The following is a 19001-nucleotide window of genomic DNA, read 5'->3' as shown; positions in this document are numbered from 1 at the left end:
GCCAGAGTTCCTTACCTCTACTCCATAATATTTTGCTTGCAAATCACATCTCAAATGCTACCTCCAAATTAAGGAAACGCCACTCTTGTCTGTCAGTATGAAAGAATATTGTCTTTCATACCAACAAGCTGTTTAATGATAACATTTCACATCATCACCAATACCTGTTTCTTCGAGTTCATAATGGTTTCCACAAAACATTAAGCACATAATTTTTATTTTAGGTTGTTTAAAATGGTACTTTATTCAAAAGCATCAATTTCCTGGTGATTTTCTTTAACATTTTACTTATGACCTAATGTGTAACAGTTCTCATCTCTTTCTCTCATGTAGGCTTGTATTCTTGCACAAACAACAACAAATCAAAGTATCCATACAGGCCAGGGACCTGAAAGCAGCAGAAATTCTGAAAATTTCTCGTTTTACATTAAATGCATCTCAATTTCTGTTTTTCTCTCTTACTACGTTCTGGGCCCTGTTCAAATGCTTATTACATACACCCTGTAGTAATGATGACGACAAGTGAAGACCCACAAAAAAACTTCTTCTACCACCACATAGCTACCACCCTCATTAAAATAAAATAGGAGACAATTGAAGAAAGGGAAAAGCTATTTTCTGGTATTAAAGAGTAAACCCATCAGCTTCCTCCATACATAAAAAGAAGCCAAGTTTTCCTAGTTTGTTTCATATCCTTTGATAAGTTTTCTACCAAGAAATGCAAGATTTGCTCTTTAAAGGAAGCTCTAATACCTTCTCAAAGCAAGCACCACGGTCTTTGTACACTGCTTAGTTCTCCCTCTATTACTTATTTTCCAGATGTTTCCCATAGAAGTCGGTACCAACTTCCAATAGGTTCAGTCTGGTATTTTCACGTTTCCCTTAAATGCCTATTCTTGATACAGTTTTCCCAGTTCTTGCAATACAAATAACTTAACTTGGGCAGGGGAGTTTCTACAATTAAGTTTAATAGTCACATCCAACTACATGGTATGTCTCATGTCCCCAAACACTACACCTTCCTGCCTCAATTGCCCTGCAGTATACCCTCATTCAAATGTCCAGGACCCATCTTTGCTTCCGTGGGAATCCAAAGCCAACAAGTATCCAAGGGTCAGAAGGATGAACGGGCAAAGAGATGGACAGATCACCCTTAGAACCAGATCATTACCTTAAAAGTCTCAGGTTAAGTCCTGTCTTGGTATCAACAAGTAGACCATTGTAAAAATCAATTAAAGACAACAGTATTTTTAAACTACTAACTACTTTGGATTTAGCCCACTATGAAGTATTTTAGAGATAAGGTGACAAGCTTTATAATAAGGAAGAAGAGAATTTAATACTGGCACACATGTCCTTTGGCTAAAACTTGTCACTTAAGCATTACAGAAACTAAGTTACAGAAGGGAAGGTGCCTTGGCTAGTTGTTGTGTATTAATACAGTCAAACTCTGTCTAGTTTTAAAAGTCATGACAAAGTCTAGTTGTCCCCGCTTAAAAAACAAAACACAAACCCCACACAGTTCAAGATCCACACTTTTGACTCTCACATCCCTTTCTTTGCCCTCTGCAAGGCAAGGACCTGCTATCAATTACGTATAATCCAAAACTAGATTTGCACAAATTACAAGATCTCTTTGCAGATCTCATTTTACAGAGTGGAAAGCGTCTGCCTGTCTATGTATTACATGCATGTTTGCACAGAGACATATTTACCTCTGCTTCTTAACCTGCTGTTATTGCTAGGTTTCCCTTAGATGTTAAGTACCTAAACACCCAAGTACTTGCTAACTCTATGTATCTGGGCATTACAAAAACAGCCCTTCCTTCCAATCGTTGAAAAGCTTATGTTGCAACTCCCTTGTAACAGCAGGGCAAGTGGCCTTCCCATGAAAGAAGGCTTTCTGAACATGAGATTAAATGATTTTGAAATTTATCTTTGTTTCTCTAACCATTCCCCCTCTAAAGTCAAGTAGCGGGTAAGGACACTGTGGCACCCTCTCCCCACAAAATGTCTTGCTAACACAGGTTCTACATTGGAGTTAAAATGTTTTCCTTCAGATTATCTTCAGTTTGTTCCCCCTGCTTTTGGCAGCATAATAGATACGAAGATTGGTATCAGCCTGAAGCAACTAACCGTTTCTTTCAGAGTCAATCATCCGTTTTCAAAGTTCAGTATACTTTTGCCATTTCTAGCTGGGATTTCCACTGACCAAATAGAACATTTTGGCATTTCGTTAGGACACAAAAGAAAAGCTGTTATCATTAACATAACCTCAACCTTGCAAGGAATATTCAGGAACAATGTTGAAAGTTCAAAGCCTGCTATACCAGGCAGCATGCAAGTTAGCAGTTCGAATATCCTGGGACTTCTTTTCTACAGAGCAGAAAAAAGCAGTTTATCAATATCCCTTCTAATATACACTTTATAAAATACAAGAGTGCCTGTATTAACAATATTCTCTCAGAAGAGAGGTCTTACATATAAAGAAACAAAAGCAGAAACAATGAGTAGCCTTTGCTATGTTAACCCTGACAATATCCACTCTCCGAGAAGGTGACTGTACTTACAAGTCGCATCTTCCTAGAATTGCTAGCATTGCTGGCTAAGAAAAGCTAGCTTCACTTTTAACAAAAAGTCACCTCTTCCAAAAGCAGTTATTTGAAAAGATGACAGGAAGCAAGTGTGTTTCTGTCTGAATGTGAGTCTTGCAGGTCACCTCTCCCTCTTGCACATGGAGAAAGGGGATGCCTCAAACAGAATGAAGGTGAGGGAACATAAAGGCAAAAAAATAAAGTTAAATTCCTTGTGTAGAAAACCTGAGTAAGTCTATATTATAAGATGAAGTGCTCTACATATGCTCTGACAGCTTGTTGTGGAAAACCTGTTGCTGTAAGACTGTCAGGAACCTCAACAACACTTGATCACTGCTGAACTCCATGAGGCACATGACTTTTGGTCGACAACTATACTAACCGAGTTTAACTCTACATCATGGAACAAGTAAGAAATAGTGAAGATACATGTGCCTTAAAAACAACATAAAAAAGTCTCTATAGCTTCAAACAGCATTTTAGTATTTCCCTATCCATATAAAGATGTAACATCTCCTGTAACAAAAAGTTGGTGAATTTACCATTTAGTCCCTGCCTTGTATTATATAATATAGTCATATACCAATATAATATATTATATGTAACAGCATATAATTAGATAATACATAGGAAAGAAATATTATGTAATTATATTCTACATAATATATTCTATAATATACTATATGTAATCTAAAACATACATTATATAATATATACCCTATATATTACATAAATTATATTTTATCTAACTGTATATATTTTTACATAATTAGTAATGTTATTTATTTCCCTATTCCACTTCAAGAGTATTAACATAAAGGTTAGAAGCACATTAGAATTTATCGAAAATACAGCCTTACTTTTTAACAATGCATATTAGGACCAAAAGCAATTTTTCCTCAGCTTACATTCCAATCCTACAACACATTTCAACTTAATAGTTATTTTTTCTAGGAATTAAAAAGCTTTACAACTACCAGCACCATGACTGTTCAGAAACATTAACTTCATAAATCCTCTCTGACAGCTTCGTAATTAAAATTTGAAAGATCGTGTGGTCATACAGCTTTGTCTTCTAGCTTTAAAGTTTCACTTCATGTTTTCACCAAGTTTTATACAGTGGAAAATGGCTAAGAAATCTGCTAAGATAGGAAAATAAGCTAATTAAACTATTGCTCTACAGTACAGCAGTGCCATGTTCACAAATATTAGATAGTACCTGCCCAGTTAAGTCAAATATTAAGGTGGTAAGCAGTCTGACTTAAAGTTTTACCTCAGTCTTATTTTCTGTACTCCTGACATCAGTCTCTAGGTTTCCTCTGTAGAGTAACCGGAACGATTAAGATGGATGTTTTCACTATTTCATAGTCATTTATCCATCTTGCATCATTTTAAGGGCATTCAGTTAAAGAGCCAGTCACACTGAAAAGTTATTCTTTAGAGTTACAATAAAATGTGCTTAATATTAATTTCTGAAAACAATACAGGTGCTATACTTTACAATTACGTCACCATTCATTTTCATCAAGTTTCCTATATGTAAATGTTAACACACAGTGCTTTTATTCAGTTTGGTATAATCTTCTCTAAGGTATCTAGAGCAGAGTGCTGGATGCTTGTCTCAGCATTCAACTGATGTGTATGACTTGCCTGAGCAATAGTTGTAGTGATACAGCACCAGATTTATTCTAAGTTGCCTAAAAATCACCTGTATTTTCTTAGATGTTGATCATGCTTCACACTCCAAGATTAACATGGAGTTTTTTAAAACTGAAATTAATGTCAATAAAAGTATCTATTTTCACTGGTGCACATAACTTGTAAAACCATGACACTGATTTCTAGCTAGCTAAGGTTCAGTTTTGGCACTCCCTAAAAACAGCTAAGTTGTACTAGTTGCAATGAAGTTACCGCAACAAAACAAAGTCACACAAAGCCGAAAAGCCACACATGTGTAAACAGCATCCATCAGTCCACACCAAAGACCAATTACTGCAGCTTAACTCTTTGCAGTAAGCTAGTTTAAGTTATGTTGCATTTGCCATAGGCTAGAACTGACAACTAGTAAAGTGGTGGACTCGATAATCCTTACAATTAGAATAGGGCTGACAGAGCGCTAAACTGTACTGGTATTTTTTAAGTAAGTGTATTCGAACGTTACATTCCAGGAGAATATTTGACCCTATTTAATGACGACATTCTAATTTTTTTTACTTGATACTTTTTACAATGTGGCAGTCTTTGTAATTGTTTTGAGACTGTTACGCAGCCATGAGTTCTTCTCCATCAAGGAAACATTAGAACCCAGCATCCAAAAATAACTTCTCACAGCAGTGACTTTTATATTGACTTGCAGCACTTAACAGTCTTGATAGCTAGAATTTTGTATAATTTAAGTTGCTTGCAAATAATTCCACTGTCTCAAACTATTTAGAAGTTTCCAGTTAACCAGCTCATTAACTGGACCATTGATTAGAACTTACTAGTTTTCCACAACGGTCTGCAGTGTAGTTACGTTAGTCTGACTGAAACACCATCCTTTGTTCTGAAGACAGAGGTAACTATCAAATATGAATTACAACACATGTGGCTTGATTCTGTACCTTCAGTTTTAGTCTTAAGTTTTCATCCTCATCTCAACCCTTAAGTGTTCATATTTAGTTTTAAGTTCTTACAAAGAAGTCACCTATGTTTGTGTCCTGTAACTGACCAACATGCACTGACATATAATTCACATTGTGGAATAACTAAGGTCAAGAACTTACTGAGGAGCAGCAACACTATACAACAGAAAGAAGTTTTAATTTTCATGTCTGTCTTATCTTCCTTAGAAAATGATAATATATTAGCACTTGTTGATTAAGATACTTATTAGCTAATTTAGCTAATCCATTATGGAAATCTGGAGAGCTTTTTCACATTTGTATAGCACTATTCACATACACCTTAAGTCATGCTGCTCTTTCACAAAGAAGGTATCATAGTAAACATTAATTACATCGTATTAATAGATACAAGGATGTTTTCCAACAGCAGTGGTGCTAAACAGACAGACAAATTTGCCGTATTATACTAAGCAGATCAGCAAGAGTTCTGCATGAGATACCCAGTAATCATGAAGTGAAGTATCAGCATCCCAAGAATAGCAGAAAACGAGAAACTGGAGTACAACGCACACATTCAGAACATAACCCTAACTTCCTTAAGGCAGAGCATCTTTAACTTTTCTAAATGTAGTAGTTGCCCTCCCACTAACATCAGTTTTTTCAATTTATTACAGACAAGGTACCTTTTATTGGAGTCAATATGTCTTGCCAAACACAAGTTAACACTTGGGGAAAAAAAAAGTTCACCTACCAAAAGAAAGCATGGCAGAAGCACTCAGAAGCACTACGGTAACTACCTCAACCTTAAGAATTTCCACTGTATGTTGCCATTATTGAAGAGTCAGTTTAATCTTAAGTTTCATTGTAGCTCTCAAATCCGTACTTTCAATAGCTTTTCACACAATTAAAAGGTGCAAATATTTTATGCATCAACTGGCTCTGCAGTTTGCTACTGCAACCGTTGAAAAAAAAAAAATTTCCAAGTTAATACACTGTCTTTCCCGAGAAGCAAGACTTACCTAATATGTAGATAGTCTTCTGATCACTTCTCTGACCAAGGGAATTAGTCACCTTGCAGATATAAGTCCCAGTGTAGTTGTAAGTCAATGGGCTGCTGAACTGGAGAGTATTATTAACAGATAGCAATCCTTCAGGCCATTGTCCATCCAACCTAAAATAAAAGAGTTTTATTTCAACTGTGAATCCTTGTGACTGAAATCTAAATATAAGTAGTTTAAAATAGTATTTGCAATAGTCATAGAGAGTGAGCTTTTCACACTTCTCTGACATTGTCAGTGGGCTTTCATTGGATATTTTCAGTGTCCACCTGAACATTTAGTATTTAATTTCTGAGCCAAATCCTTTAAGTGTCAAATCTGCTGGCACTAGGAAGCTGTCTGCAAAGAACTACAACAACAACTAAGAAAACTTTATCTCAAAAGAACTTGGAGGAACAATCAAACTCAAGCTCTAAATGCTAACAGTCAAACTAAGAAGCACTTACACTGCTGTCAGGATTATCTGCCAGTTCTTTTGCATCCAGTTGAGCTATCACAATAAATATTTCTGTTAGTACATACTGAATTTACAGGACATTTTAACTAGGATTTCTGAGCAAGAGTTCAAGCAGTTTCTTCCCTCTCAGTCTACCTCTTCTCATCCCCCCATCACTTTTCCATCTAAATTACAGCACTGAAACTCAATTTGGAGCTTGGTGATACATTTGGAGAAACAACTGGTTAAATAAAAAAATTGTTTGCAATCAACTGGCTTTTCCAAATCTATCATTTCCCTGTAGCATTCTGCATGTGATTGCAGTAACAACTGTGTAAGCACAACAGAAAAAGGGGAAAGGGCAAAGGCACTGGCATTATTTTAACAGAGCTGACAACTGCCCATTAAACACCTGTGTAATTCCATGCCACTGCATCCCATTTTGCTTTTATCTATTAACAGCTAAGCAAGACTAAGTCAATATTCTAACATGTGATCACCAGGTCTCGGTATCTTGGAAGCATTCAGAAAGTATGATTCTTTAAGTAGCATTGAACAAAAAAAAAAAACCACCCCTGACACTTTAAAACGGGTACTCAAATGGAAAAACATCCCCATAGTTAACAGTAAGCACTATCTCCAACAAATGTAGGCTCAAGACAACATTCCCATTGTTTTGCTGACAATGATTATTACTGAGAATAGCTTCAGCCATATCAAGTTGATAAAAGTGATTAACCATGTACTTCATAATTCATAGTATCATAAGTACTTATTTCAAAAAACATTATAAAATAGTCCATTGGTTTGAAAGCTCTACTCTAATAAAGGTTTGCGTAACTGCAACATTTTAAAGTATCATTGACAATGAAAATATTACTATCCCAACAAACACAATGTCATCTTTGCAGCCAAGGGATAAAGACTTTTTGATGTGATAGTTCTAAAAGCTGTAAGTTGAAACCAGTAAGAAAGCAGATAGTTTCAATACAGCTAGCTTCCACTTCCTTAAGCACTCAAGCTATCTTTCTTTTGCATGGAATTTTTTTTCCCTCCGCTGAAGTTCCTCATTCACCAATATTACAGCTTCTTGGATGAGCTTTCTTGTTGCTCAAAAATGTACACTAGTTTTATTCCAGAAAATTAAGCTTTTTTTGGTAAAAGTTGGTTCACTTTTAACCTTAGGAAGTTTAAAAGTAACCTCTGAAGCTGGAAGTGCTTTAAATATATTTAAATATGTATATTTCTTCAGGAAATGGAAATAGAGGTTGCATTGATTAGTTCTTACATACATCTCAAATTCAAATCAGAAAACTGATAACCCAATTCATCTGAAGAAACAAGCGGTACTGCTGTTGAGAGCCTGGCATGCTTTTTTAAACACAGGAATTTTTGTGTGTTGCAATCTCTCACCACACTGATTTTGAACTAAGCATGGGATGGGGATGGCAGCCTACTGTAGCTTGTAGGCAAGATACACATTTTATTAAACCTACTTTAGTCTAGTCATACCATTCTGACTAGCATTAGCTGCAATGCTGACTTAAGATTTCAACAATTGCTTTTAGGATTGAGCCAGTTACAGTAATGTTTTGTTTTCCTGTGAATCTGCCATCAGGCAGTTCCAAAATTATCAATACAATGTTTTCAAACCACACTATGACTACTGTTTCTATATGCTAAATTATATCTACCATTGAGAAGGCAGGAAAATGGATTACAGCTTCACATCAATAAATTTACACTGTCCTTAGGAAAGTTATTTCCTTTGTTTCTACAGGCAACAAATCAATTTAAAATAGCTAGGTTTAATTATTTTTCTCTTCACAGGACAGATTTTCATCTATGTTTGCTTTTATCATCTCTTCCTCTGTCTCCTGCCCAAAGTACATCCATGGCTGCAAAAGCAAAGCAATAAATTTCAGAGTAGGGCCCACTCAATCCACAGTCATGAAATGTGGCTGTTAAGGAAATTTTTTTTCTTTTTTTTAACTAAAGACATGTGTTCAAGACCTAGTTTCCATCACCATGTAGAACACTGCATTTACCTGTCTTGGCAACTACTTAAGCACTGTTGGAAAACGTGACAAATTCTATAATTCAGTAAGCAGTATTTGCCATCTCAACTGTAATTTCTAGATTTTAAAATGCAGATAAAGAAAAGTCTGTTCAATTGTTTACAATCTACTTTAAGTAATAATCAAACAGAAGGAAGCAAATAATAGTTGGATCTCTACTACATTTGTTGGGCTTTGCTCTGTATACTGCAACATACACAGTTTAGTCCACTTTATTAAGTAACTACAAAAGATGTTATCTTGAGAGTAACGACAAACTGTTCAGGCTTGTAAGTTTAGAGGACATCCACTCATCCACATTCATACTTACGCACATCCTACATCCTCCTTTTAAAAGGCTGGATAATATCATTACAATCCAATACAAATCATATACTCCCGGTGTTCAAAAGAGATATTTCCTGTAAGCTAAGAGATTAGACCACTTTAATCATGTGGCAAGCCCCTTTTAATAAGTATTTACCTGGTCCACATAAATTCCATAGGTAATGGATTTGCATCAGCATTACATCTGAGCTGAACGTTCTCTCTTCCAATGAACCAGTTCCCATCATAGCCAGTTACTGAAACTTCTGGGGCATCTGACAAGAAAAGATTTAACCCATCAACAATCACATATTTTCTTTAAACATGAACTGTGTGTAATGGCCAGCTCAGTGGAGCAGATGATGGCTTTTTTGTGAGGTTTTTTGTTTGTTTGTTTTTAAACTTCAAAGCCAACAACAACAAAATACAGAGAACACCACTACAATTCCAAGCTACAGTAGAATATGCAGCAGTTGATTAGATCAGGGACAGTAAGTTGTTTTAATTGGTGCAACTGTCCTGCTATGTCTTTTCAGCAAACATACAGCACTTGGGGGAAGCGAGATGATTTCAGAAGAAAAGAATTAGTTTAATATTTTTTGGAAGTGAGGAATGGTAATTTAGAGCTACTTCTCACTAACAAGATACAGCAAAGTATCAGAAACAGCGTTTTGAGAAGCCAAGTAATTAGGAAATCAAACAGTTCACAGATGCCACTTAAAGGTTAATAGTTATCCACTAGCATCATAATGTGGAATTATGTTGTTATGGCTCTAAAAAGCAAGGACACCTAGTTGAAATATTCAGAACCCAGAGAACAGGAAAACCAGCATGATTTGGTATAAGCTTCTACAGCAGAGATGGAATAGTTGGAAAAGCTGTAAGCATAAGGGAAGACTGAGGGAAGACTAGAGAACGCAGACATAAAATCTCTGCTTCCCACCTGCTGCTGTGGTGCTTACTATACAGTTTTGTCAGAAGTTCTGAAACATGCCTTAACACTAATTTGAGATAAAAATAATAAGTGTTTCTTTACCAAATAGAACAAAAACAAACCTGCAAGAGATTCCAGTCAAACCAAAATAGCAAAGTTAACTTTTTTCTAGCTACTACATTTCTTCTAATTGAATTGACAGTCTTCTACAATTTAGGAACTTCAAAGCAGCACACAGCTGAGACAGGATACCGAAGGAAGAACTTGAAAATAGCTCATTTTGGTCACATACGCATTGTCCAACAAAAAGTGGGTCACGTGTCTAAGGCTTATTTGTCTAAACTGGTTTTAACTAAGCAGCATTCTAAGCCATCTCACTTCATATTTACATGTTTTAAAGCCACAAATTTGTTAAACAAGCCTGGTACAGGTTTGAATTACATGAGCAATCTGAAGCTGAATAACAAGTGTTAGGAACGTATATATTACGTTCTTGTTTCCTTATGCAAATTAGAGTGGAAAAAGCTTAGTGAGTAATTTGGAAATAACTTACTGACCCCCATAAGACCTATTTCCAACTTGTCATCTCAAATATGAATCTTCATTAGAACTCTTTTTTAATACTGCTGAAAATTGTAAGGCACTATAAACAGTTTACGGATCAACTAGGTTTGTTACTTTGTAATCTTTTCAATGCTAAATATAAACATGAATAATAATGTTTAGGCATAAGCCAATATCCAAAACAAACAGTAGAAACATAACAGTATTCTACCTTTGTGACTAGATTTTTTTTTTTTACTACAGAGACTCTAGGTTTCTACTCCTGCCCAACCTACCTCTTCCCACATGCTTTTCTATACAGTTTTAATTTCCCTTTTTTCCCCTCAAGTAGTACATGCTCATCTCCTTCCTGTGAAAGGCATACACCAATACAGAGGATGGTTATAAGAAATATACCAAGTACTAAGTACCTTATAGAATACTTACACTGTATGTCCAACACATGAGGGTACCTTATCTCCTTTTCCAAAGCAGGGTGCCTCACAATACAAGTTATAAGTCTTCCTCTTGCGAATCGTGCAGGGACAATCATATACTGACTTACAACTGTCACTGTTTCATTTGGAAACAAAGTAGAGCTGGACTCCATTTCACCAAGACCTCCTTCCCAGTCAATCTCTGCAGCAGGTTTTCCAGTGGCTGCTGTACAAGTGGCTGCTACTGTCCTATTTGCGCCATCTATTAGAGGGCTTGGTCCTTTCGTTAAGCTCACAACAGGTTCAACTGGAGAGGAGAAAAAAAGTAAATTTAAACAAGAAAGACTCCAGATCTTTGAAACTGTTGCTATGTAAAAGAGTTAGACAAGATCTAATCCATTTGCAAAAGCCCATGCTGCTAATCAGATATCCTAGAAATAAGATCGTGTCATATATCAGAGGTACTAACTCTACAAAGCTTTGGCCTGCTGATATTGTTCACCTTTGTCCACTCATTAAAGTTTAATGTTGCTCATTCACTACACTTAATGCACTGACAGGGAATTCCAACGTGGTTAGGCACGACAGGCCAACTACAGTGCTTCAGCTGCAGTGTCTGACAACAGACAGCTTAAACTGTTAGATTGAAACTATATGGTAATTTTTAGAAAAAGCTTAGATTCTACTGTACTTTCAAGCATTATACTTAAAGTATTAATCTATATTGTCAGTTTGTGTAATTTCAAAGCTAATTATATCAGTGTTTTAACACCCAACATTAAAAGTTTAAGCTTCTGTTGATCAGTACAATACAAATTGATTCCATGTTGAAAAGGACAGTTACCCTCTAAAGTATATATGCACATTATATATAAAATCTAATATGCATACACAAATATATACAAGTCTTAGATAAAAATGATGTACATTTTTGATATACAAATAGTTTCTTTATATAAGTAAGATTCTGTCTATATGTATTCCTGTGAACAAATCCCTACAGAAGTAAAAAAATTTTAACCCAATACTCAAGACTCAAGAAATCTGCAAGTGGAAGGATGTGACCTCCTTGTAAACCCACTGCTCACCCCAAAATTTTCGATATTTAGAAAACACACTTCCTTCTAAAATGAAGTTGAGTTCCTGATGTACAAGTCTACTATTGAGGGCCATAGACTGAAAAGCTTTTAAAGAAATTTCCTCCTTATTTAAGAAATCTGTTTCAGCCCTGTATAAGCCATCTACCACTTGCAGAAATACTGCAGTCAGAAACACTGTTCGGTGCTTCAGATAGAAACCAAGGTTCTGCTTTCTCAGATGGCCCATTTCTATCCCCAATACCAGATTACTTAATCCTTGCCTTTTGATCTAATAAGGCTATGGGAGTCCTCTGAAATGAAGTCATCACTCCACACTTCAGTGGGCTAGCCCTCACTAATCACAGCGTGCAGACAACTCTTGCAACTTCTGTGCCTTTCAGTATCCTATAAGGAGAAGTTTAATTCACAGAATTTCTTTCCAAGAAGTTGAAGCTGACCCACACATCTTGAAATGAAATACAGCAGAGTTCACAATACCTGGCAAGATACTTCTCCAATTACCTATATTTTCCAGAGATAATCAGGTAATAAATATTTTCAGCTCCAGTGAATTCAGTGCCAGAATCAGTTTTTGATTGTTTTCTGCTTAGTCTAACACTGCTCATGTCTGAAGAAGATGGTTTATTATTTGCTGAATTACACTGAAAGGAAACGTAACTACTAAACAGATAATCTTATAAAAATACGTTTTTTCTGTTCTATGCTCAGAAGTGCTTAGAGAATATACCTTATTACTAAAATGAAGGTTGGTGATTTGTGCGAATACCAGGAGTGGATTATTTTCTACTTTGTTTCTCTGAATGCCTACCCTCTGCTATTTGTTAGTGACCCTACTTGTAAATAAACCAACAGCTGGGTTTTTCCACTAAATCCTACATTCATTCTTCTAGCTCTGAAGCACCTCTAACAGAGCTGCTTTCAAAATTTCATTCCCTGCTCTCCAATATTAGCAACAACTAAAGCTTTCTGCAATAAGTTTGGATATTTGAACTGATATACATACACAGCAATCAATCATCTGAAAAAACCAAACCCAACCAACATTTAAAACCTAGTATGGAGACCTTAACATTACACAGCTTTGTTATTTGACCCACAATTTGGTTCCCCTGATTTAACATAAACATTACCACCTTGTTCCCCCCAAACCATTAGTAGTAACCTTTTCAGTAGATTCTGCAGTATTACTGAAATGCAGAAACAAACAGCCAAATTTACATTTAGGTGTCTTACAAGCGTAAAGATACTAATTTTTGGTGTATTCCCCCTGCCCAAGATCTCCGTCATAGTGAAATAAATTAAATTAACAGCTATCATTAGCTTTTCATGTCAGAACTTACAGATGCAAACAATATCAGCTGGAAATAAAGTTTCATATATTCTATTCCTTTGAATTTTCCTCAAGGAGTACACAATTCCAGAATTTTTCCTCTACCCCTCTGTGAAAGCATACATAAGTGAACAAGAGGTCTCAACTAAGGTAGTATGGATCTCCAGACCCAAAGCAGACTACTCAGTATGTTGCTCCACTTGCTGCGCTTTTAGAAAAAAAGTCTTCAAGCATTAAATGACAGTAGCCAGAGAACAGGCTACAGACTCATTTAAAAAGTGTAGTTTCTCCTAAGGTTATCATTATTAGGGGGAAACAAACAAACAAAAAAAAGAGTACTTTGCTTTCTCAAGTGATATCTGAAATTTGTCAGATTGGCCAGTTTCAGTTCATTGTGTAATTCTTAGTTTTACACTTGTCAGAAAGAGATGAAGTTGAACTATTCAAAATCACTCAATTCCATAAAATATACTTATTCCCAGTCCAATGTGTTTTGGTGCTTTAGCTTTTTTACACTTTACAAATGATTAGCTTTCTACTGTCACATTGTTCCATAAATCATGATTCTTGGACTACACACCAATAGCAAGACAACTAAATAGCTACATACTAAAAAGTAGAAAGGAACTTCTGTTGTGATACTTAATTCTACAGTCTACCCTTCAGGATTACTTCGCCCCAGCAACCGAAGCAAAACCAGCAGAAACCCAGCTACTCATTCCACAGCCTTTCTAGCTGTTTCACTCATGGATTAAGATAAGTATCTGGTGAATGAATCCCTAATTGCAAGGGGTCATTGGCATCTCACCTCTCACAATGGGAAACAGATTTACTGTTTTCAACTTGGGGTTTGGAGAGGTTTTTTGTGGGTTTTCAGCTGGCTGGGTTGGTGATCGTTGGTTCCCCCGCCCCCTTTCCTTTTTTAAAATAGAACTTCTATATACAGAGACTCTGTAGCAGTCCTCTTTTGTCCCAGGACCCTTCCGTGTGCCACATGAATCGTACTGAAGTGTGCCTTATGGACTTTTGCTGCTCACTGTGGTGGTGGGGACACATGAAGGAGATTGGGACAGCACTAGAGAAGCTGCTTCACCCATTCAGTAGAAATATTATGCTCTGTTCAGGACAAGTGAAAAAGATGGTGCAGACAAAGCTTAGTTTGGGAAAGGAAGCCACCAACCCCACAAAGATCCAAAAGCACAAGGGACCTGCTTCCACAGTGCAAGAGTTCACGGGCAGCGGTGGTTTCCCCCATCCCCTTTAAATAATCAGAGTAGATACATGGACTGAATGGACAGAGGTTATCAAAAGGATCACTTCAATCTCTCTTAGGAGAAGAATAGTCACACAAACGCAAAGCACTATTACAGCATGAATTATAATCAAGTTATAACAAATGGTGGCTGAAGTATGGAAGCTAGATGTGCAGCTGTTTAGGAAGTCTCAACTAATTTGCACATCTGTGCTAACCCTTTTACTGATTCATGACCACTATCTAATTTAACCCTACTTACTCTAGTTTCACTCTACATTGACATGGACAATCAGAGATCTCTCATTGCTCTAGTCCTTACACTTCTTTATAGAAAAAACATGTAATGAAGTATCAAGGGCAAGCTTTAAATCCTATTGCATTAAGTTTCCAAGCCTCAAAGTTTCTTCTTAGTTTCAACTACTTCATAAGCCTTTTTCAACTGCTTCTATTAGTTTTAAAACTAATTTTCTTCTGCCACCATGCACAGGAGGTCTGGATGAAATTGGCATGATTACAACACAAACAGTATTATTTCCACTTACCATTAAATTCACTAATTCCTTGGCAACAGCATGACACTGGGAATTGTCAGCCCCTTCTCCATCAAAATTGACATTTACTTGAATAACTTCTTTTCAAAACACTATTTCTGCTTTTTATTTTCTCTCCCCTCAAAACCAGCAGCCTTATATTTCTGTGTAACTTATCCTGCCCATTAATTAATCTTTCATTGACTTTGAGTTTTTGTTCTGTTGTTGTGTGGGGGTTTTTTGTTTGTTTTGCCTTTTTGTTTTTAAGACCAGCCAGTTCACTAATTTGTTAGCTACTTAATCCTTTTTCCTGTCTCAGAGTATTGTGGGATACTTAAGAACGTGCACATCTCACCAACTAGCAGTTTTCAGATACCATTAGTTTCTCAGAACTGTCTGAGGGGACCATTTATCTATACTGGCCGTCATGCATCTTCCTTTAATTCCTTATTCTAAGAATTTCTACAATAGTGTGTCTGCTATCTATTCACTGTGACAGACCTACACCTTTGACATTCTCATCTGTACAGATCAGTCTTCACCTGTAGCATTAGTAAGGGCTAGCCTGCAGAAGAACAAGATCTACTTTATCAATACTCATGCTGAGAAATGTAGTTCAGCAAGACAGTAAACTCAAATCAAGTATTTGAAAATAGTCGTATACAGCGCTCAAGCTAGTAACATAAAAATTACATTAGCTCTACAAGCTACCCTGTCACACACACCATCTCTTCTGCCTTCAAACACCCTTTTGGCCAGTTCAGTCAGCATGTTGAGAAAGAAACAGCTTGACAAAATTCTTTGCAAGTTTTTTGCCCAGTTTAAACAAGGTAAGTTTGAAGAACCAGACTTTTAGACAAGATCAATACATCTGTTTGACCCAAAAAGAATGTTCATATTTTCACTGTTTTAACCTATTCTTTTATAGTGCATTTTCTTAAGACAACATGAAGCACTAAGCGAGGTAAACTGGGAGTGAGCAAAGCCAAATGAGGTAAATTTGTTAAGCTTAAGTAGCATAAGACAGAGGTTCTAAATATGGTCTCAAGTGATCAGTGTACAGTGGCAAAATACAGGAACATTTTATCCCGTAGTTATTTTTTCCTCCGTTTGTCTTCAGTGTCTCTTGCCTTACAAGTGTACAAGCATCTACTACGTGATTAAGTTACATATGTCTACTACACACAGGAAGGGAACCAATTCTTTGCCAAACAGGAACAAACAGGGACTAGGAAAAAAGGCAACACTGCTTGGACTAGAAACGGTTTCAGCCCTAGGACATGAACTTTTCTCTCCTCACTTAGGAGAGTCTTTTAGAACAGTGGGAGAATGCAGTCAGACTAAAGTTGATTTTAAGTCACAGCAGGTTTTAAGTTTTGATTGGAGCTACTGCATGCCTTAAGACTCTGCTGAACTTGGAACTGCTGAGCTCTGGTCAGTAAAGCTCAAGAATTATTCAGTTACATGCCTATTCTGAAAATGGTTACTTCCCCAGTATTTGTACTGTTTAAGTCTACATATCAGTGTAGCAAAAAGTTTGCAGAAGGAAAGAAGATGTGCTGCTGAGGCCACAGAACTTAGGTAAGTCCAACAGAGGGCTGGCTACCCAGCTGCATAGGCAAGCCAAGCAGCTGCTAACTAGGATGGAAAGTAATCTTTGGTAGTAGTAGTTGGGTTCTGCAATTCAGAGATTGATACCAAGTCACTGAGAGGCTTACAACTATCAGCAACCATCTACAGCAACTATGAAAGAAAAACCCCTATGATCAGGATCACTGTATGCCTGACACATACTTCTTTACCTATTCCAACTGCAATTTTTGATAGTATGTATCTTAGCAAGCAAGTTGCGGTCCTTCTACATTTTCAAATAAGCCATACATTTCCTTTCCAAGTTCATCCTCAGGTTCTCCATAAACCTAAAATTTGAATGGCAAAATGGACACAACTACTAACATGATCCAAAAAAAACCAAACAACACTTAAAAATAGGAACTGACTAGAACAGACAAAAGAAAGCAGTAACAACCTCCCACTATAAGTTGATAAAGCACAATAGCTGAAACCTGAAATCAGAAGACTGCTACAATAGCCATAGACATAGCCATTTGTAGTACAGACAGAAAACAGATGGAAGAGAGCACTACATGCTTTGTATATCCCAGAGAACTTATTTGGTCAAGTTACTTGTTTCAAATTGGATTAAGCCACTTTGATGCGTTTATTTTGCCCCACCTTGTGGTGAAAACCAGTTTACATACTGTGCTACAGCCATCTGATTAACCTCATATAGTATTCTACTACTGTGGACAGCAGACATCAAAGACCAAGAAGATGCTAGAAAGCACACTGGTTTACAAAAATAGAGTCATTGAGGACAACACTAGCTGTAGACAATATCACTTGACCACTGGCAGCGGATACAGAAGTAACTTACTCTATTATAATAAGGTATAATACTACAAGGAAAAGGCAAATCAATAGGTTTTCAAGTTTCAGTAATCCTTTTACCTCATACTGCACTACGACCCAAGTCTACCTGTGCTTCAGAATTAGTCATTTATGACAGTAACACTGAACCCTCAACAAGACAGACAAAATCAGTTCATGTGAAAAAATCAGTTCACATAAGCAACACATTGTGACTATCCACAACCAGTCAAGGGTTTACATTGCCTCTTTCTTCCCACAAGTCCCGCTAGTAGTCTAGGCAGTTTTGCTTTATGTTTATACTGTGCAAAGAACAGTTTACATCACCAGCTCCAAGCAGCTACATTAACTTATCATATTAGCAATACATTTATGAGGGAATTTAGCCAAGATGGTAGCTAACTCTGTGTTTGGCACCTTCTCAGCAGACACACACACATAGGTCCCTAGTATCAGCAACGCCAGGTCTAAGTTCTAAAGCACTGTCCAAATGTTTAGATTAGCACAAAGCCTAAACAAGGACTGCTTATTTCTTTTTAACGTCTGGACAATCAAAGAGCAAGTTCTAAAGAAGCAAGACCCAAAGGAAGTCTCCTCAATGATGCTAGTAAGAATACCAAGACACCTGTTACGAAAGACTGGCAAATACATTTTTTGTATTGTCACTGGTTAAACAGTAAAATACAATTAGTAAGTGTGCAGAATTTAGCTAACAAGTTTGTGCTACTAATTTCACCTCCTTTCATAAAGGAGTTGACTTACCTAGTACTGTTACAGTTGTTGATGACTGTGTATTTCCAAGTGGGAATGTAACTGCCTTGCAAATATATTCTCCTGCATCAGAAAAGCTTACATTTTTTAAGATGATTGTTGCATCAGTAAGTGAGTAGTTTTTAAATGACACTCTTCCTTGGTATTCTCCTTGAACAGATATTCCATATTCAGGATGATGAACAGCAATAGTCTGTGAACTTTTACCATGTATCTTCTCCCAAGAAACTTGTGTTATTGTTTCATTTACATCAATTATGCATTTCAGTGCAACCTTCTTCCCCCAAACTGCTGTCACATGTGGATCAACAACTGGTCCAGCTAAGGCACCTACAAACAAAGCAATCATTAGTTGGTATACAAGAAGGTTATGCCTCTAAGTCTTCACATAATCTAGCTGATTGACAGCAGTGCGGAAACATTACAGAAGCATGCTTTAAGCAGAAACGAAGCTATGTGCAGATCAACATTGTTCAGAAAATATTTTCATTAATATACAACTTTATCTAAAAACGACTTGATAATTGTTTAACTGGTGTATCAATCGTTTGGTAACTTAACTAGATAGGAGCATTGCGTGTATTCAGATTTAC

The 19001-nt window shown here is 36.6% G+C and overlaps 1 protein-coding gene across 1 annotated transcript in view; it reads right to left on the bottom strand.

The window, feature by feature from the left end:
* PVRL3 (poliovirus receptor-related 3) overlaps positions 1-18790 on the bottom strand; it is a 22160-nt gene extending 3370 nt beyond the window's left edge. The window contains exons 1-4 of the mRNA XM_009700745.1: positions 18400-18790; positions 11003-11299; positions 9236-9353; positions 6220-6371 (exon numbers count right to left, since the gene is read on the bottom strand). Coding sequence (XP_009699047.1) covers positions 6220-6371; positions 9236-9353; positions 11003-11299; positions 18400-18757 — 925 coding nt within the window. The 5' untranslated portion in view covers positions 18758-18790. The remainder of the gene's footprint in view (positions 1-6219; positions 6372-9235; positions 9354-11002; positions 11300-18399) is intronic.
* Between the last annotated feature and the right edge of the window lie 211 nt (positions 18791-19001).

The sequence above is a fragment of the Cariama cristata genome, unplaced genomic scaffold (assembly GCF_000690535.1).
Source record: "Cariama cristata isolate BGI_N322 unplaced genomic scaffold, ASM69053v1 scaffold11595, whole genome shotgun sequence".
In the NCBI taxonomy this organism is placed as follows: Eukaryota; Metazoa; Chordata; class Aves; order Cariamiformes; family Cariamidae; genus Cariama; species Cariama cristata.
This window is presented reverse-complemented; position numbering and strand designations above follow the sequence as displayed.